Here is a 21,784-nt window from a genome sequence, read left to right as displayed (position 1 = left end):
ATATATAAATATATATATTCACTGATATGACTTGCAATTGCTGTCAAGCTGATGATGGTGGCTTTAAAAACAAGTACTATGCTTATATTGGATTAAAATTGTAATGCTGATTTTTTTTCTACCCAGCTTTGCATTAGGTAGAAAAAGGTAGAAATCTAGAAGCAACCATGTGTATAAAAATGCTTCCTCCACACGAGCTTTGGTCTCTTTTGTCTTTGTTGCGATGCTACTAGCAGTAATATACCGTAATACGATTTTCATGGCGCAGCATGTTAAGCAAATTTCAAAACGGTAAGCGAAAGCTAGCGGCGGATACTATTCTACATTAGCTAGTATCAGTTTGCAGCTTGGTGAGAACACCGGTTCTAGCACGCCTTTACTCAACCTATATTTAAACTCAACCTATATTTCTTTTTGAATGGCCCCTATGCCTAAGGCTAAAATTTTCAGCGAATATCTTAATTTCCTAATGACTAAAGGCTGATGACACAGAATTCTTTAAAAGAGATTTGTTCAGTAGATCAGCCTTCATTTGTCACAGTCATATACTTCTCATTTTACTTACTTCCCTTTCCCTGTCATAACATTGTTTTTTTACCTCATTGGGTCCAGTAGTAAGAGCAGGGGTATCCGTCTGATAGCCATAGTCGCCGTACTGTTCTGGATTGTATTCCACTACATTGGCCTGGGAGAAAAAGGTTGTTTTGTTAAATTAACAATTTTTTTTGAGAAGCAAACGGGATCGAAGCAGAAGTCTGGAAATAGTCAGGTTATTGTATTAGCCAGAGATATTGTAGACGTCAGGGTTAGGGCAGGGGTAGTCAATCTACAACTACCCAGCTGCTATGTGACTAAAGCCCTCATCATTCTCAGAGAGCAACTAGCTGGCTGAGGGTGATGGCAGCTCAAGTCCAACAGCAGCTGGGTAGTCAAAAATTGGCTACCCCTGGGTTAAGGCGTTTCATATCTCATGATCAGAGATCTTCAGGGCTGACCCTACTGAAGATCTTGATATCTGCTACCTTTACCCCTATTCTTTTTCTTGCTGACGCCTGGTAATCAGTCCTGCCCTTCTTCTTCTTAGGTGCAATTGATTTTTTGGGCGTGACCTTTATGGGTTTGTTCTTTGATTTAGGGGGCACTGGCTTCTTCTTCGTTTTGGTATTGGCTTTCTTCTTCTGCAAAAATGTGGTGAAAGACCGAATGGAAACCATAAATGAAAGAAGGTAGAAGAGGAAGCAAGGAGGAGGTTTAAGGGCAGGCTGTACCCATTTTGAAGTCGTATTTACTATTCAGTGCTATACTATGAAAAGTTATCTTTAACCTCAGAAACATGTGAAATGAGGCTGATCTACTGCATAGCACAACAGTAAATAGACAAAATGGCAACAAAAACAGAAATCCAGACAACCACTGGACACACTGAATAAAATGTAAAATAAAATTATTGGGATAACTCTGTTTCCATAGCAAGAGCTTCACCTACAATACATTGCAGGATTATGGCACAGAGGCTTCATAACTAAGGAATCTAAGAATATCCCAATGACTTTATGATAGATTTCATTTTGCAAGGATGCACTGAAACACAGATACTGTACATTAACTCTGTTCATTGCCAAACACAGAAGAAGGGTTGCCTGCCTTTAAGATCATCCGACTTCCAGAATTGGGAGATCACAGGTAAGCTGGAAGGAAGGGGCTGAAGTTAGAGGTGCATTGATGAACGACAGAGTGATGAGACACACACAGCACACAGAGTTACTGTACCTCTGTCTGAGCTACATATTCTTCAGTAAGTGAGGGTGCCTCTGTTACAAGCTCAGTCTCCTTGTAATCTGGTTCCCCATACTCATAGTCATACTCGATTAGCTCTTCAGGTGCATACTACATTGCAAAAGGGAAATGTGTTAGGCCAGGCTAGGTTAGTTAGCGGCTCCTGTCAACAAAAAGAGGGGAGGTCAACCAGCTATTGTCTCTCTGCAGTTGGACTAATACTAAAACGTCATCCACAATATATCAAACGTTAGTTAATAATGAGAATTGTTGTTTAACACCATACTGAGAGAGACAGGTTGAACGCCCCTACACAGGAGAACAGTTAATAAGCACATTTTTATGTTAGAACGACATCCACATACAATGTGCCGACACAGTATTGTTGGCATCATTGCTGAGATGGCGGACAATGTTCATTGTGACATTGTAGGGGCAAAAAGCTAACAAAAGCATAATGAGAGCGATAAAGAACATCAAAAGTCTAGCCTTCAATCTCCTGTGGTTCAAATCTTTCAATGAAAGAAAGGTCTATTAAGCACTGATCATCAACAATCACTAGCCGTGTAGATCTTCAGCATGCTTTCTTCATGGGTCTTTGTCTCAAAAATAAATTATTATTAAAAATCTTAAAACCCTGAATTTTAACTAGCGTGCTTAGCAACCTTCCTGACAATGAAATATTTAAACAGCTTGGTTGAAGACAATTGATGCTCGTTCCTGTAGACCAGAGATAGGTAACCCATATGCATCTGAACTACCATGATCTTCTAATACCCCCTTGATCATGGTAGTTGTAGTTTGCCAATAACTGTCACAGGTCACCTACCCCTGGTATACAGACTCTCCTTTCCCATTGAAAGTCATTAATGATTACTTATGGCAGATATCTAGGGGTCAGGTGATTAAAAATCTTCATATCTGAATACCAGCAGAGGGAGAAAATACATTTCCATATAAATATACAAGATAGGTCATGGCTTTTATAGTTTTTTTTATTATTATTATTTTGGTGAACTTCTTTTTTAAATGGTGAACTTAAAAGTTGCAAGTTTTGAACTCTGTTTCCATTCTTGTCCTCCAAGAAAAAATAGAATAAATAACTATACACTGTAATGCCTAGGTAATAATGTGTTAATTGTATGTGTTATGGAGGAATCCCAGACCCAGGTTTCCTTCATTCCAAACAGTAATTGTGTTTAGTGTGAGATTATATTTCAATGCTAGTGGATTCTCTGACAGTAAAATGGTTAAGTAAACAAAACATAGTATATCAAAATTAGGTCTATAGATCAGTTTGTATAAAATATAATAACGGAGGAAAATCTTAAAATACTTCCTGATGTATAAGGGTAGAACCTGGTAAAATTCATCTATTTAAGTTTTTGAACACGTTTTTTTAATTTTTTGAACAGTTTTTTTAAGTTGTGCCCTGCACATACTGTGGGTTGGTTTTTAAGAATTTCTGTTTTGCATGTTTAGTTTGAAGCATAATGGTTTTTATACAGGCTTTACATGCTTTATATAACATTATAAATTATATATAATGTTCATCTACAGCTACCAGAAAAGCCAGAAGACTTGCTTTTCCCACAGAAATCTTGTAATACTACCACAATTGCAAGGGATTCTGGGTAGGCAGATGCAAACAAGCTTAACAATGATCACCTTTTTTGCCTCTATATGCACTTTATACATGGATCCCTTTAGAGTATATAAATATATATATATACTAAACTTTACATATCCAAAGTAGGTCAATAGTTACAATAAGTTTTAAGTTTTTAAAGTTTCAAAAAGCAATATTACATACATGTTATATTTATTTATTCAAATATAACTATACAAAATATCCATATCTTCCAAAACCAGAAATTAAGATAATCAGAAGTTACACAGTAAAACCTAGATATGCAAAAGTTGATTTTATTGGGCAAACACAGAAAAATACGTTATTAGGTCCCTTCCCTTTACTGACACACTTTTGCGGCAGATTCCATTCTTTAATGCTCGGTTGCTGGCTGCATAGACATAGCCGCACGTGGCAAAAGTTTAAAAGTGTGGTGTACAGCCGCATGTAGCCACTGGACGGCCACACATCATGGTATTAGTCAGGGTATTAGTCGGCTCTTGTCTCTTCTTCAACTGAAGAATTCCCTGAGGTCCTGAAAGTTTATGTATTTTGTATATATTTTCTAGATTGGCCCAAGAAAGGATTCAAATAGCCAAAGTCACAGATTATCGAACAAGGGTAACAGTGACATCATAGTTACAAACCTGTAGTGCTCAGACCAATGCGTCAGTGCATCTTCCAGTACTGTAACCTAAGACCCGTCTCCCTGTGTATAATGTAACTGTTGTCCAAAGAATGTCTGTCAATGGCTATTTTACTGAATAAAATTGACATTTCCAAATCCCACATTTCTAAGTACAAAGTTACTTATGTGGCAACTAATTCTGAGATTGAGCTGGACAGATAAACCTTCTACTTGGGGAGGCATATTGTGAGGCAAACTCCAAAAGTTAACCACAGAAAGCAAAAGGTAAATCGAAAAAACTGTGATACATTTTATCTCGGACAATAAAATACAGACCAATCACAAAAAAATCACTATACCCTTAAAAACGTAAAAAAATTGGTGCAGAATGTAATCTTATATTGTATTTAATATATAACATGTATTTAATTTAGAAACAAAGCTTAAGTCTGTGGTCTTGGTTTTCATGGTGTATAATTATTAATGCCTACCTAGGAAACATTGGTAAAAAGGGTTAAAATATCTGAAGCCACAAATTACACCAGTGTAGAGAAATTCTCTGGAAAATGCATTAGAGGTGAAGGGCTTTTTTTTTTTTTTAAACATATATTTTCTCAGTATGCCTCAGAATATTTCCATAATGATCTCAACACTCAGGTTTCCACACAAAGCAGCATTATCGTGTTACACAGTAGCTCTGAGGGATGTTTGTATCAATGGATTGTATATTTTAGAAGTAGGGGCCTCCAGAGAGCTCTCCCAGGGCAAAGACACATGGTTTTCATTTAGCGTACAGAGCAGCAGGACGGCATTGAGCAGACACAAAGGCAGCATGGGGTCTTGTGGTTAAAGTACCGCTTTCCCCCCCACCTCTAGTATATTTTTCCATTTGGAGCTACGACAGGAAGTTCTCCTGAAACATAAAGTTGATTTAGCACTATGTACAAGAACTAGTGATCTCTGATCTACCAATTCACACTCATACATGTGATAAGTGACCATAATTAATATCGGCTCTCAACTTGATAAGGTTCTAGAGTACTGGCAATTGTGAATATTTCAGAAAAGGACCTCATGGTCATGCTTGTGGCCTATAGTGGCTTCAAATCCAGCAATCTGGAACAGGGTTCCTCCTGCACTCAGTTAACCCTGCAGTCGAATGCAGTACATAGGTGATTCATTTAAAGTGTGATACAAATTAAGTATATCGACAGGTTAATGATATATCATCACACCAGAACAATATAGCGGCTGTATGAAATGGAACAGCCATTGTGCAGACACATTTTTACTAAAACCTGCAAAATATATGAAATAACACTGTTTTGCTTTTGTGTGGAAGATGTTGTCTCTATAAAATAAGGGAAAGGCTAAATAATAATTTGATAACATAAATCCCTAAAAGCCAGTTAAAATAAAAATGTGCCTTTCGACACACTAGCACTAAAGCAGATCTATCATCATTTATAAATGGTCAGCACATATATTTCAGATGGATGATTTGGGTCAATTGGTGCCCCTGTGTGCACAGTATTTCATTCATAGACTTAAGTGCCAACATTTTTTGTTTTGTTTGTTTAGTTTGGGATTTATAATTTTAGGATACCTAAACACATCAAATAGATGTACATAAGAAAAAATACTGTTTTCACTGCAGTTTAGTTCTTGCTAAGGAAAAACCTTTGATTTTACTTTTTCCTAACAATGGGTCTCTATCCAGATCTCAAGGACTGCAGTTGTAAAGCTCTGCGCAATGTAACCAGGATCGTAAAACTTGCTGTTCCGTGTGTTCTGCTGAATTCAAGGATTTGTAATTAAATGCTGTTCTAGACCGCATTGGAAACATCATTCCTGGTAGTGTTGAATGCCCAGTCCTTTCCCTTAAATAACGCTTTATCCGCATAAGATTTTGCTGCATTCATAACTTTTGTTGGGAACAATTGTTATGTGACACAAAAAGCAGGCACTGATACGTTGTAAATGTTGGTAAAAGGTTTCTGTGTTGCTTCCATTTGATGAAACCCCTCACAATAAAACAAAAATACCTGAGGTCTTCCGAGGTTTGTATTGAACGTCACTCTGTTAAATGTAGCAAAGAGCTTACAAAAAAACTAAGAGGTTGCCCCTCATTAGTGCCAAAGATCAATCTGTACTAGATGAAGATAAGGTAAACAGCAGCAGTAACTACTATAGCTGCTAAAATGGCATGTGTCCAAGTTAAATATGAATTTGTTCCATGTGTTGACACCCTGGTGGCCCAAGAAGACCAATGATGGTAGACCTGGTTTACTTAGTTGTTAAAATAAACATCAGTAAATAATTGGGGCCCATTTGCAAGATTATAAACAGTGTAGCCTTTAGTGTCTTAATTTGTATTGTATGTAAGTGTTCAAGACTGCAAGATCGGACAGGAACTGAAAGTTCTAACCAGGGGCCTTCGGTGCTTTTCGGTAATATTGCACATTGGTATGTCAACATGTTTTGGCTTGAGGACCTGCTAGCAACTGACATGTCAATTATGTCACAGATAGTGTCTCCTACTACAAATACATTTTCATAATAAGTATCTGTTGAAGGTGGAGGTGCTAATGAAGATCTTCCAACTTTTCTTCCATGTGCATCCGGTGTCACATCACTACTAAACTCAACATTTAACTTAAACCACTACATACTGTACATGTTACTTAATTAGTATGCTAATAGGGCAACAAGTTCAAGTTTATTTACCTAGCAGATGGATTCTAAACGCCCATATAACATCCTTACCTCATCCACTTGTGGTTCTTGGGCCTGGGGTTTGTTGGGAGCTGGGGTGTCACAGTCCGGCATGAAATGTTCACAGTAGTCATACGCAGCTTTGGGGTCATCGCTGATCAGTAGCTGCTGGATGTCACCCTGTTTAAAAAATATACATATATATACATAATTAGTACAGTTAGGATAAAAATGTTGGTTTATACTGTAATGAATGAACACATATAACCTTGGATGCATTATCAATGCTATAGTCAATACCTATAACAGACCCAGGTTTGGACCCTTATCACAGAGCACCAGAAGACGGTTAGTGACCATATTACACGGCACAGAGAATGCTTACCAGGTGCGCAGGACAGAGCACCAAAACCAGGTAAGTACAATTTCAAAGATGAACACCCGTGTCACACAGGATAAAGCACTAGAACCAGGTCCATACTCAACACAGACTACAAATACAACGTTAGTACCCATATCACACAGTGACTGTTACAGATGTCATTGTTTAGTTGTAGTGAAACTACAATTTCCATGATGCTCTACCTACAGCTACAAACTGGAGAGCATGATGGGACTTCTAGTTCCACAACAGCTGAACAGCTACATGTTTTTTTACTTCTGCGCTCCTGTATTACGGTAATAGAGCTAAGGATGAAAGGTAGTTGAAGCTGGGAGAACATGATTTACGCTTGTGATCAATTAGAGAAAAAAGAAGAGCTTTAGATTAAAAAAATGTCCTAGATCTCGTTGTAGGGTTTCTGTAGATGTGTTACCTGACATGCAGTATATTGAAATATACTCATAAGCATCTCATAAATCATTTGTGGCATTTAAAGCGTACAAATCCTTCAGGAATTTCATCTATGACACATGGAAGGCTCTTATTAGATAAGATCTTTCGAAAAATACATTGGTCATTGCACCGCACTTAGATCCTCTGCTACCTAAGCAGTAAAAAAATTAGATTTTATATTCTCAGAAACCTTTGTCTGACAATTTGTCTAGCTGCGAGGAAAGCTCCCTTGTTGCCTGATACAAGTGTTACTAATCAACAAAACATTGCTGTGACAGCCGGTAAATTGAATCCAGAAATCTGCATACAATGCAAAAGTATGGCTTCACACTCCTTCTGGCCCGAGATTCTCAGAGCCAAACCCATAGTGATTTACACATAATGTGTTCTGTTTATTTGTTACTGTCAAAGGAATTACTATACTCGTTAGTTTATGTTTGAACAGCTTCTACATGGCCATGTTCAGAGGCAACAAAGTTCAGGTCCGGTGAGGAACCAGTGGTTGTCAGGACGCAACTGGTCATGTATCCCAACTTCCATCATGCCAAGTACCATCCAACACACATAAAATGAACGCAGCATGCATCTAGTACAGCTGTTGAAGTTGCCTAAGGCCCTTGTTAACCCTGGTGGCCATGTGTGAAACTGCAACAAATACACATTAAGTTGCAGGTAGTGGCCCAAAATCCTAAAGCAGCCTAGGATGTAATTCAACTTCCACTGGCCTTTCCCTGTACCAGCTAATTTTAACTCAGGTACCTCTTACAGATTTTTAACCTCCTGCAACTTGGGTCAACATTTATTTCAGATCTAGGTGGCCCAGCGCAGCCAAGTATGGGCAAGTAGTGAGACGTCATTTTGAATAATGTGCCCGGTTATCTTCCAATTTACTCCTATCAGTTTTGATTGTGATTCTTACTGTACTTCCTGGACCTTTTTTTTTATTGTTGGGGTGCCCCAGAGCACTACGGCCACTGACCTTCTTACTAATCTGCCCCTGGCACTGCCAAAGCTTGCCATTTATAAAATATGGAAGCAATGTTAGAAGGAAATGGTCCATTTAACTCCAGATGCTATGTTTCAGGCATACATATTTTAGAGAGACTTCAAAGAAAAACTAAAATAGTAAGTAGTCTTGATAACAAAACATGCCACAACAGGAAGGGCAGTAGATACCTGGAACAGACTTCCAGTAGTGGGCAGTGCAATCAAACTTAGCAAAATAATTCAGGATGTGTATAAAACCATCCTAAATAAGTAATCAGATTTAAAAAGGGAAGACTAAGCTGGTTCTTTCCAGCTGTCTATGTGGAAGAAGGACTCATCTATGCCATACTATATGTCATTATTGGTACAGGTACATCGCGGTCCTGTGGGGAGTTACGTCTTTAAATCCAACATGTGCACATTGTTCTCTCTCCGTTATTTCTGCCCTGCTGCACTGAGTGGATTAAACCTCATCAGGAAGGAATGTTACAGGACAGAAATACAGGAAAATACTCGTCTGAGACCTGTAAACTTCATCTCTGGGAAACTCATTACTTGTCCCTACTCTCTGCAGCCGTGCATTTGAGTGCCCCTCTGTGCCAGAATGGAGACGTTAAAAAAAAAAATGCTAGACAGGATCAAATTAACACCTAACTTGCCAGGAACACAGGATCTTGGGTAGAAACTGCAGTTAACTGTTCGAAAACTTCTACTAGAAACCTGAGATGGGAGTAAATAATTCCCACCCAACCAGCTCTTAACAGTAATGGATTGGCTCTTCAAAACGTACATTATAGGTTTACCCGTATAATACTAAGCTGATGCAAGGTGGCTCTCCCATTACTCTTTATTGACGCAATCTTATTGAGAAGGTTTTAAACTGATTTAAGAAGAGTTCTTTACGACAAAAAACTAAATCGTGGTGACTACTGGCTGACCTCTGTTAATAGAGTACTGGATCTCCTTTGATTGGTTTTATGGGACAATATGGCCTGGGAGAACAGGGACCAGTAAATCTCTATCGCAAATAATGCTGTTAATCAAAGAATATAAATCTACCTCCCTATAAATTATCAGAGTATATTAAATCTCCTCTGTATTACCTGTGTAATCAACCCGCTGAAGCATACCATAGTAATAAGTTTTAAACAATATTAACTAATCAATCATAACATTTTAATGCATCATATACCTAGGGGATATCTGCCACATCAATTTTCACGAGTGAATCCATTTCACTGCACATTAATATTACTGCACTATCCAGAGATTATGGAATGGGCCTTTACACCCTTTCAGTGCTGTCACACTAGTGGCCTGAATAATACACTCTATTTAACCATTTCAAGACCTTCGTCATAGCCAGGAATATACATGGCAGGCAGGTTATTCCGTAGAGTGACACAAGGTGTTGTCAATATGATGCTTTCTAATGCATACCACCACCCCAAGGCACTTAACCCCTTAATGACAAAGCCTGTACATGTATGGGCTCAAAATGCATTGTTTTGAATGGGTTTAGGGACCGCCCATTGTCCTTAAGGGGTTAAAAAATCAAATGAGGCTTAGGCACTGTATATTATGAGTGCTTTGTGCTAAAACAAGAGTAGTTATTGGTCTGAAAACCAAAAGTAGGGAGTGTGTATTTGTCATTTCCATTTTGCTTTTGAGGAGTAATTGTCAGACCAAGTTGTGACGGCTGCCTTCACAGTGTGTGTGAAATGGGTCCCATCTGGAAGCTCCACTGAATTCTTAAGCTTCGCCACAATCAGAAATTTCCACGTAAGACCTCATAAATCTCTGTTATAAACACCCGGCTGGAGGCATTTGGATCCCAGATTGCAGCAATATTATAAAGTAAGATGCAGATGTCTGTGCAGCGTCCCTTAAATGCCGCACCATGACAAGCACCATAATTACTTGGGTTATCGAACCTAATTAGAAGTCAGTGACTTATGAGCCGTACCCATTTGGCTCATATAAAAAGAGAAACCCACTGTCTTTTGTAAGATTAATTATTTTCACTGGTGATATGATTCGGTGAAACTGTATTAGAAATGGAAATTAACAGCCTATTACACTGACAAATACATTTGTTTGGAACTGTGATGCAAGGTTTAGGGGGGTGCGGGTTTACATTTAGTGAATTAAAATCATTTTTGGGGATTTTTGCAAAAAATGATACTGTGTAGAAACTTTTCCAGTAAAAATGAAGCGTGCAATAGACAGATACCGCCATAAGATAAGCTACAACCTTAGTATACAACACAATTTTGGTTTCACTACAAGTGTTCCCTAACAGTTGACCATAACTCTCAACTGAGTTCATGCTATATAAATACATGGGTTTTTTTTCATTTTTACCTTCTTTTACAGCTCCACGTGCTATTTCTTGGCTAATCCATGTGCTCACCACACCATTCAAAACTTTGCAACCGTCAGCGGGACGGTCATGGATTTCTAATACTCCTCCCTTTCAACATTCTTTTAAATTCTGCACTTCCTTCCTGCCCACCACAACCCTATTCATTCATGTCAGACATAATGACCACCATTTGCCCCATTTTGGTCAATCCCCTTACATTCAAGGCTCTTTTTTTACACACTTTCTGTTCCATCACAATTTTTCATCTTTCTCTAACTTCCCTTCTCTCTACAATCCCACTATTTCATTCCTCTACAATTATGTCTATGCCATTCAGTAAAAGATAGGGAAATAAAAGCTTAGGTAAGAAAAACCCTATGACATAGATTATTATTTATACATTGTGCCATAAGAGAAAAGAAGAGGGCAGACTTCACCATAAATAAATTATACTAGGTGAGTGAAGATTGTGCTAAGCACAGTAAACTCTAGAAAGTACTCCAGTAGACAACGGAAGAACTGGATGTTGAGTTCCTCAAGGTTTTTACGCCAATTAAATCATAGGGTCTGGCCCAAGAAAGCAGTAAATAGCCCCTTTGTCCTTACCTCAAACACCTCTTCATCTAGGATACGAGTCCCAAATACAGTGATGCCTGTGGGATCCACAATAGGTTTGTCACTTCTGGGTAGGGGCTTTGTGGTCTTCATCTTGCAGTCCACAATCATCGTGACTGTCTTCTTTTCCACGCTGATCGCAATCCGGTGCCACCTGTTTAAAGCAAAAGAGTCACAGAGGAAAATCGATGAGAGAAACATCAAATTAACTTTTAGACGTCTGTATATTAATATTTTATTGACAGACCCTTGAACAAACAAATGTGAAATATACCAATAATGGTCATTGGTCTACATGCAATTGAATGTATCTGCATTTCAGATCATATTTCAACTTTAGGACCCCTAAAATCCTACATCACTATGCTTGCCTTCTTTTCATGGTGGTTTTATATTGGTCCAGAACATAATCAATTACTTTCTCACCTGTGTTATTCTAACTATATCCACTTCAATTTCTGTAAAACATCATCTCATAAATTACCTTATTATGTCTTTTTTATCCAACACGTTCTATGCCAGTAAAATAAGTTAATGGAATGGTAAGTTTAGTGCGTCTTGGCAGATGAAAACGTAGGCAGCTTTTGGAGTGCATAATGACTCCGTGTGAATAGAAAGTCATGCCCAGAAAGGGTAGCTAAAGTACCTCACCCTCTACGAGATATAAGTCACCTAATTTGAACTTTGTAGAATTATTACTGCACACACCCTCAATTTGATACTTTTTAGGGGAAAAACATTTTACTTGCCCACTAGAACTGTAGTATTAGTGTTAGGTGTCCTTAAGACAGCAAGAGTGACCTAGATTAATACCTAAGGAAATTGTTACATCTAGAACATCCAAATTCAGTTTGCATACAGGAGGAGTGACTTGACATGGGACATCAAGTTGATTGCAAATATATATGCCCACGTCTAGTGTTAGTCTGTAGACATAGCTACATAGTTGTTTTTAAGTATATGGAATGATATGGAAGTGTAAGATTCTGGAAAGAGAGGGGACAACTCATGGAACATATCTAACATTTGGTCACCTTGATGCAGTTGCACTAAGTATTCGTTACAGGGGCTAGTGCAAATGGTGTGTAAATAATTAAAACAACATGCATTCACCCCCTGTGCAGTTACAAAGCACCATGGGAAAGTGTCGTTTATGAAGATCAAGATAAGCATATTGGATCAATATTTGCAAAGAGGTAAGTCAAGTCTCCCCAGGGTTTTGAGACAATTGTAGATTTAGGGATGGAAAAAAAAACAGCATAACTTGAATAGCGGATTTGCTGTAAGCTTCTGTCGGGAGATTCTCTGGAATCTGTTTTCACTTACTGACATATTGGCTCACTTAAATATTGTATCCAATTACTAATGTAGTGTGATCAAGCCATGTGAACAACTATATACTCCCTGTCTGACAGAGGCAATTTAAGAGTAATATGTTACTTAAACAGCAGTAGAGACAGACGGTAGAATGTTCAGGAAAATCTACTGCATGTGCTTAATTAGAAAAATTACAAATTAAACCAAAGGAAGAATGTTAGGGATATTTTACTGTATATACTGTATTAGAAAAATGACAATATATACCAAAGGAAGTATGCTCACGATAATTTACTGTATATACTGCATTAGAAAAATTACAATATAAACCAATAGAAGAATATTTATTATCATTTACTGTACTGTATTAGAAAATGTTCTATATTAACCAATAAAGGAATGTTTTGGATAATTTAATGATAATACTATATTAGAAAAATTACAATATAAACCAAGAAAAGAATGTTCAGGATAATCTAACCAAAAACACCTGGAGAATTTAAGGGAACAAAAGATGATAAATCTAAGACATTACAAGAAACCATAAAACAATTAAAATACCAGCAAGTAATAATGTTAGATCATAATGTTAGATCATAATGATTAAACCATTAAAATAAATAGTGATGTATATATTTTTTCACATAAGAAAAAGACTAAACTATGAAGAGGGGTATAGATTTTGTTATATTTTCGTCTACTTATACACTATGCAGGCCCCTCTGTCTTAGTTCTATAACTCGTGTTCTTCTTGCTGTCCTAAAGCAAAGCATGTTTTGTAGAAATGTCTAAAGAAAGTGATCTCTTCACACTATTGGAGTAAAACTCCAAGGGGAAGACTTGGGCTAAACGCATATATGAACACCCCCGTAACATTTGCCAACATTTTCAGATTTCTTTCATGGGTGTCTCATCTAAGGAGCTGAACTCACTTCCGGAGATATAGCCGACGATTCCCATTCACATGAGGAATAAATCACTACCCAGAACGAAAAAGACACATGTTTCTCATGTTGGTCAAATGGATACCAATTAGTCTACCGGAATCAATACAGTGAAAAAAGTTCAGCATTGGTGGCAATCTACTAATGAAACTCTTCTATGGTTTACTGCCTTTACTCTGTTTTGTGCCATGGATCTTAAGCTGTTTTTGGACCCTGATGTGATTTGATGCTTATGACAGCAGCAGTTCATATGACCTATAATCTCAGCTTTGTTTAATATCTGTCTCACACTTACAAGTTTCCAAAACATCTTCCCATCTGTCCTAAAAAAGTAGCAAACAAAAGTCAACAGCTCGTATAAAACATGGAGTGTGAATCTTGAACAGCTGAGGTTCCTGGCAAAGCCACAAGAGCAACTTTTAATCAAAGGAGCAAGCAAAATAGTAAAGAAAACGGTTATTTTAGTGAACAGCAGGAAAGACCAGGCTGATTACAGTTAGGATTTGGATTTTTAATCCGGGTCGATTCCAAGTCTTTTCTTAGACACATGCTTATAATTAAAAGTCAGTTCAATATTGCAAATAATGTATTTTCAATGTAACCAGATTAAAAAATATTGTAAAAAAGTATTATGTCATTTCTGGGGTAAGTGTTTTTTTGTAGACAGCACATAGTGTCTACGATGTAACTATTTTCATAGTAATGACAGTTCAGGATGACTCTTCAGACACCTACTTAAAAGTAAAAGCATTGGAGAGGATAACGTCTACACAAATCTCTGAGAATTTGTAACTTATTCAAATAGAAAAGGAAGAAATCGGGTTAAGAAATGAATACCCTTAATTTGGAAGTTTTTATATTGGGTAGAATAGCTGAATATTTGCGCCAACTTGCCCTTTAATCCTAGTGAAGCTCAAGGACATATTGGCATATCAAGCCATCCCATACAGTCCGAAACCAAAAACATACAATTACTCCGGCTTCTTCTAGTGTCATGAAACAAGGAGGAGATTTGAGTGGCTACATGCATTTATAATACTGGTTTCCTTTGGATCTAAGCTTTGAGCAAACACCTTCCAAAACTAAATGCAAAACAAATGGTTTTTTTGGAGCTTTCTATGATCTGGAATATGATTTTTTTTCTGCTGGAGATCTATATATCAATGAGTGCCAGAACCATGCTTATCTTACAAGTGGCCTTAGGGTCAAAGGCTACGGAGATTCCTAGTACATTGTGGAGTAGGTTTTGAAACAGATATTCATAAAATGATCAGGGTATACATGATGGGAACAGAGCGGGGATTTGTAGAGTGGCATATTATTTGCAAGAATGGGGTTGGATATAGTTAAGCCCCACCAACACATGGCTAAGTGAGAAATATGGCCCTGATGAAGGCCCCTGATGGTTGCCATCTATGTGACCAGGGGAGCCCCCTGTCTAAGTCTTTGTATATGTATCTAATGAAACAATGCTATAGACTGACTCTTTTCACTCACACCTATAGCCGTTTATATATGCATACCCTGATGTGTCCATGGAGCTCCTCCTTTATCACTAACATTCTGAGAGTTACAGAAAATGTATTTTCCTTATTATATAAACGGACGTGCCATTTCTTGGTTTTGCACATTTACTATACTACATCTTTTTCTATATTACATTTTTCAGCTGCTCCAGCAGAAAAGCATTATAAATGAACAAGACCGTTGAATTTTCAGCCTCCATAAGAAATGATACAAGTGTTTTAAATTCTGTTGGAATTTGCCCTGCCCACCAGAAACAGCAGGACCTCCAGCTTTCCACGATGCAGGAAACAGCAGCACAATTGTTTTTTGTCTGCTAAATTGTCTAAGTATGTGTACAAATGAATGTATTAATATGGATTTCAACTATTTACTAATCAATGACCAATTACGAAACCCACATGAGTTACTTACTTTCCGTCTGCAATGTTGACAGTGCTAAAAATGGGGTATTCTTCAGGGGTGGGTTTTCCATGCTGATCTTCATAAAGGAAGACAGGGGACCTTCCGACCTCCACTCCCAATTGTTGTACACCCTGTTCATTGTAGATTGACAGAATGAATGTCTGCAGGCCTTTCTTTGGCTTGACTGTAAGCAGGATTGAGAAATCTTTTGGGAATGATCCTCCTGGAAGAAAAAAAGAGGCACAAAGTGTCAGAATTTTACTGAAACAAAGCTTTGAAGGGAACAGTGTCCGTAGCCATTTGGTGTAAACTGTGTATTACTTTTGCCTTTCTATAGAATATGTAATTATGTTTGGCACACAAGCCTACAGAGAGGTTTACTGACTAGTTTGCCCAAAATGAGCCTCGAGTTTAAAACTTGGCCTTGAACACAGACAGGATTCGACGGGGTCCTTAACTCAGGTTTACTGTACTCTCTAAATGTCATAAAAATGTATTTTATGTTGGTATTTACACTCTAAAACGTAGGCCTTGCAAACGAATTCATCAACATATGGCCTGCTCTAGACTTTTGTTGATACTAAATGGACTTGTTTCTTTTTTTTCACGGTGCTCATACTGTATACTGCCAGCAAAAAAAACTCACAGAACGGATTTCAAAGTGACCTGTCAGAATGATTAGTAAATCAAGCAAAACAAATCCTCGTTTCAGGAAACAATCCATGGATTATACAAAGTTTATTTAGATGAACTGGAATCTGTTGCATGTGATTTAACCCACTAGAAAAACACTGTGATGCTAATGATCACATTGTCGATGTTTATTTGTTACACTTTGTGACAAGCTATGTATTTTTGTAAGGGTTCGTGTTTTCTGCCAGTGATATGTACTCTCATGTTGTACCCACAGGCATAATTCAGAAGCTTTTTATTGTGGGCCTACTACTGCTCTAAGGACACACCGCATGGCAATCTCCTCCTCACAGAACCCTATGGCTGACCCATCAGTACGTATAAAAGATGAACGTTGAGTCTTAAGGTGTAGTTGATATATTTTATAGGGCCAACATAGAAAAAAGATGTATAGATCTTATTAATGGTGGCCCATGTCCCCATTGCGTTAATCACCTCTGAAGTCTGATGGTCTTCCATTAGTTCTTTCATTAGAGGGTCGTGGAAGCACTAACTATATAACCTTAGACCTCAGTCGCTTTGGTCAGTGGGCTAATTCATGATCGTCAATATTAAATTGACGTCAGAAAAATACATGGAATCCAACTACGTAATATATTCCTTTTTTGTAATATACACGTCTGTGAGTCGTATAGTAACTATAGTAACTATCTGGAAATCACATAGTTTGGGTCATAACACCTCACTTCCTATGGGGGAATCTCACTTTCTTTATATAGTTCTCATGTTTATTTTCATTAAAAAATCTCTGTGGTGTAATCCTCCGGTGTGCACCCCGCAATTTGGTCCTTGTTATTTGTGTTATAGAAAACCACAAAAAGGAATAAGATAACCTGTGCTCCTAAGAGTGTCTGTTTCACTGATACAATAATAGACTAAGTCTCCTCAAACCAGAGGCTCAGTTTATCCTTGTGTGTCCAATACCACGTGATAATTATATGTGAGACTATACCCGACAGCACAACGTGTACGTGTTGTGTTTGTGTTGTTTTTAGAATTAAACAAAAATCTCAGTATTTTCAGACCTTCCTTTAAAAACCTCTGACCAAAGCATTCATTTCTTATTTTGTGACCAATGATGTGGTACTTTTTGAAAGAAAAGTTAGTCTGCAAAAAAAAGGTGGAAATAGAAATGCCAGCGGCAGTACTTACCTGGGAATAGTTGCTTGGTGGGAGCACTAAGCTGGGCATGTTTCTGGACTCTGTATGCTGTGTCTGCCCCTTTGGATGCCCTTCTGTTCGTGCAAAACCCTGCTGTTCTTGACACACCTTCTGGTGAACTGTTAAATTCTAATGCTCTGAGTACATCGACTGGTCCAGCTGGAAAACAAATGAATACAAAGTGTCAGGAGATGGCGACGAAGCAAAATAATCCACAATCACTCTTGATACCAACTGTATTATAATGAACACTGTTAACATACAAGGGCAGATATTAATGTATAATACTAAACACCAGCGGTAGGCTGGCAAGGGGACCCGCTCTGACCTGGATTGGGCCACTGGAGGTGGGAATGCAGCAGGTCAGTGCAGGTCATAAAGCGGGATGAGCAAGGGTGAGGGAGTGGGTATGTATGTATGTTAAAGCGTGAGTAAATGTGTAAGTGTGTGTGTTAGCAAGAATGTGTATGTGAAAGTGTATGCGTGTTAGCATAAATGTGTTTGTGTATGTGAATGTGAGAGGGAGTATGTGTTAGCATGAAGGGAGGGAGTATGTTTGTGTAAGTGTGATAGTGTGTAAACATGTGCCAGTGTGTAAGTTACCTTTAGGGACAAGGGGCCAATGGGGTCACATGGCTTTAGCTGCCTCCCCAGGTTGAAAGGTGCCAGACCTCCCCTGCTAAGTAGTATTATATTGTAGCACAGCCAACTCTTACTCTTGGACATCACTCTAGCCATAATTGAACTTTGACTTCCATGATGCTTTTGGCATATGTTATACACTCATGCCCATCAAACATTCGGAGCTCCTTGGAAAGATGCGCATCAGAGGAGGAAAGGGGAAACAATGGGAGTTGTGTCCCAAACTTTAACTACCCCTCCTAAAGAGTGGTATGTAAGAACTATGGCATTGCTCCCAACATTTAAAATTGTTAGAGTTAGTATAATTCCTAAGCTTTTCCTATTTTATGCCGGTAAGGAGACATGAAGGAATATATGCCTATATAAACATTATTTTATATGAATGTGTGTGCGTTTAATGCCGTAGATTATATTACAGCAGTAAAGTATTTTCAGTCTTCTCAGCTCACAAAGCATTATCCTCACAGAAATCAGATGTTATTTCCCACGGATGGGAAAGAAAATTACATTTAAAATTAAATAAGGTTGTGAAATTATGTCTGCAATGTCATTTTTCAGGAGGTAAAATTAACCTATTCCGATCAAATCATGGAAAAAGTCTGTTATATTAGGAGTAGGTTTTTACAGACACGAAAGTAAATTGTGTCCCTGATTGAAATTGGTTCTTTTTTCTTATCTCGTTAAAGCGGAGACAGTAAAATCACAGCTCATGTTTCAGTATGAAATTAAGTAAAATATCACAAATTCAGCAAAGCTGATTTTTTTTTCTATTTTGGCGATCGGATAAATGTCAAAGAATTTGGGGATTTGACTTTACATACCAATGACTTACAGTAAGGAGCAGGTCAGCACTAAAACAGTTAACTAAAGCATTTATAAATTTTAACTATTTCCATTCCGGTTTGGAACATTGTGTGTGGGGGGGGGTGGGTGGGACATATAGACTTTTGACTTAACAAGCATTAAATAATTGTTGGATTGTTCCTGATGTATAGATTTTTGGCCTCTCTACATTTTAATGACACCATACTTAACATTTTGGCCAAAATATTGCCCCATGATAATATTTGCATACAACCAGAATAATTAGAAAAATAAGAAAACCTATTCCACCAACAGTAATTATCTTATTCACATAGGCCATTTCAAAAAGGTCTATTGGAAGGAGCTAGCAATAGTAACACTAAAAAGAAGAATGACAGAGATGTCAAACAATGGTTAAATCATTCAAGAAAAAAAATATTTGCTCCTAGGATGAGTTCTGTGTAATAGTGCCCATGTGCCCTGGATTTGGAAGGACTGTCTTATTTTGGGACAAACATGTTGCCATCTTTAGTTACTTCTCATTGAAGCGGAACTAACTAATATGCTTATTATGGCTCATTAGCAGGCTTCGCATTCTGTGCCAGCGTGTCTAGCTGAAACGCCTATTGGAAAGCTCCCTGGTTTTCCCCCCATTATCCATCCTAACGTTGGCAAGCAAGATCATGGCGATGGCATATTTAAACGTACTAATGGCCCTGGCATGTTTAACCCTACAAGTGCCAGATGTGTTTGCAAAGCATTGCTAAGGGAAGGGCTAGATATTATTAATATAGGAAAGTAGGACAACTATTATTGCTGATTTTTAACAAAATAGTTGACACCACAATTTGAATGCCATTCTTAAAGTGCGGAATACAAAGAATCTGTTTGTATGAATCTAGATCCAGACTTCCAGACTTAGCTCTGCTTGACCCTAATGTGTTTCTCAACAGTAAGCATTATTTCCCCGTAACATCAAGCGGAACAATGCGCTTCATTTATAACAAAGACAAATCTTTTTGTCTAAAAAGCATTACTAATTTATTTTAGATGTGGAGTCTGGCCTCCTGACCTGCGTGAGTTTAAAGTGAGTTGTACACAGATCTGTAAGAGGTGATCTTGTTGTGATGCCCTTTAAATAGCCCGTGACCCCTAATAAATAACAGTCTATTTGTTCTGAGTGCATGGGTCATGGGCTGATTTATATGATGTTTTAGGGCAGAGGAAATGAATATACAGCTATGAGACCGTTTGCCAAATTTCACTAAAACAAAGCATAGTTCCCAACTGTCACAACTTTTACTGGGGCAGTCACACAAGCTAAACATGAGATTGTGCTTGCCTAAAGCACAACTGTCCAATTAATGCATGTAATCTGTTATACTCTAATGCAATTTAATTTAGCATGTTGATATATATTTTGGGGTATGTATGAATAGAAACGATTTACACTATTTTACAATTTTTCACCAGGTCTCCCCTAGATGCCCTGATTGTTTGTCATTCACATAATCATAGCCACTTGCTGATGCAGGGAATGTAGCTGGAAGCTAAGATTTTACTTTTCAGAGCCATGGCGCCCCTGGAAATGCTGGCTATTATGTTGTTGTGACCAGCCAATGAAATGTGTCGCTTCTGCAGAATTGATTTCATGTGTATTTTTTTTTTTACTTGCAATTCCACAAATGGCCACTAGTTTCTCTTGGAATGCATCAACATTATAAGTAACATTTTACACCTTCCTGTTCTTTCTCTGGGGGTTTTACGTTGTTAAAAGCATATCTGGAATCTTAACCTGGTCAGTATATTATGTTTTTGTTCTATTGTGTAGTGTAGTATATATTGAGCTTCCCCCAAACTCAAAAGTTACTAGTATTCCCATTTGGCCTAAACCATAGAGAATTAAGTTGCTTCATGTTCTTATTACAGAAAATGGGATTTATTAATTGTCTTATTTCTACTGGTATAATTTATACAGCATTTTGGCTGATGATATAGATAACAGCAAACTATTGTAATATTATTGTATCATTTATTTATAAATCTATGTGATCTGTTGTATAATAAAACTGATAAAATATATTATATATCTTCACATTGTAAACTACAGAAGTAGAAATAGTTCTCTTGTTCTCCAAATCAGTTCTAACGTGCTACAGGTCACTGTCTCTTTCTTTATTCGGCTGCTTTCAGAAATGACACTGCAGGAGCTTAGCAATAAGTGTTTGATATGCTGGACAAGCAGCTGGAGACCAAGAGCCGGAGAGGTTATTTCTTTATCCTGTGCCAGAGAGTTTGTACAGTAAACTTAGTGCTGTGTCCAGAATGAGCAGCTTCTAAAGAAAAGATATTTGTTCCCAGAGAGATCATTGGCACCATGTTCACCCCAAACAGCTTAACGACCTTTTGTAGGGTGACCACATTGGCCATGTTTTCCAGGACACATATCATTTATACATATTGCTGACCAGCCCAGGTAAGTGTATGCATCCCACATAACGCAGAGCAACGTTTTATCTGGGATGGTCAGCAATATGTATACATTATATGTGTCCTGGAGAACATGACCAATGTGGTCACCATACCCTTTGCTACTCATTGAAACCCAAAAAGGCACGCTCTCTCAGTAATAACTCTTTCTAAGTACAGTTGTCAATCATCAGTCAACCTTCATGTTTGAGGCACAATCTCACATTTTTAATGGGTTTCTTCAGCGTCAGAGGTGCTTAGGGTGAGTCTTTAA

At 37.8% G+C, this 21,784-nt stretch overlaps 1 protein-coding gene across 6 annotated transcripts in view; it reads right to left on the bottom strand.

Moving 5' to 3' along the window:
- The window catches only part of COL11A1 (collagen type XI alpha 1 chain), an 85,227-nt gene that overhangs the window by 54,273 nt on the left and 9,170 nt on the right, over positions 1–21,784 (bottom strand). For 2 of the 6 annotated variants that reach the window (XM_053468816.1, XM_053468820.1), the window contains exons 2-7: positions 17,587–17,754; positions 15,751–15,964; positions 11,543–11,705; positions 6,801–6,929; positions 1,771–1,887; positions 599–685 (exon numbers count right to left, since the gene is read on the bottom strand). In XM_053468816.1, the coding sequence (XP_053324791.1) occupies positions 599–685; positions 1,771–1,887; positions 6,801–6,929; positions 11,543–11,705; positions 15,751–15,964; positions 17,587–17,754 (878 nt within the window). Of the gene's footprint in view, positions 1–598; positions 686–1,028; positions 1,179–1,770; positions 1,888–6,800; positions 6,930–11,542; positions 11,706–15,750; positions 15,965–17,586; positions 17,755–21,784 lie in introns of all 6 variants that reach the window. The other 4 variants (XM_053468815.1, XM_053468818.1, XM_053468817.1 and 1 more) reach the window with 2 other exon arrangements.

This window comes from Spea bombifrons, chromosome 6 (genome assembly GCF_027358695.1).
Source record: "Spea bombifrons isolate aSpeBom1 chromosome 6, aSpeBom1.2.pri, whole genome shotgun sequence".
NCBI lineage: Eukaryota > Metazoa > Chordata > Amphibia > Anura > Pelobatidae > Spea > Spea bombifrons.
Note: the sequence above shows the minus strand (reverse complement) of the source record. Positions and strands in the feature narration are given on the sequence as shown.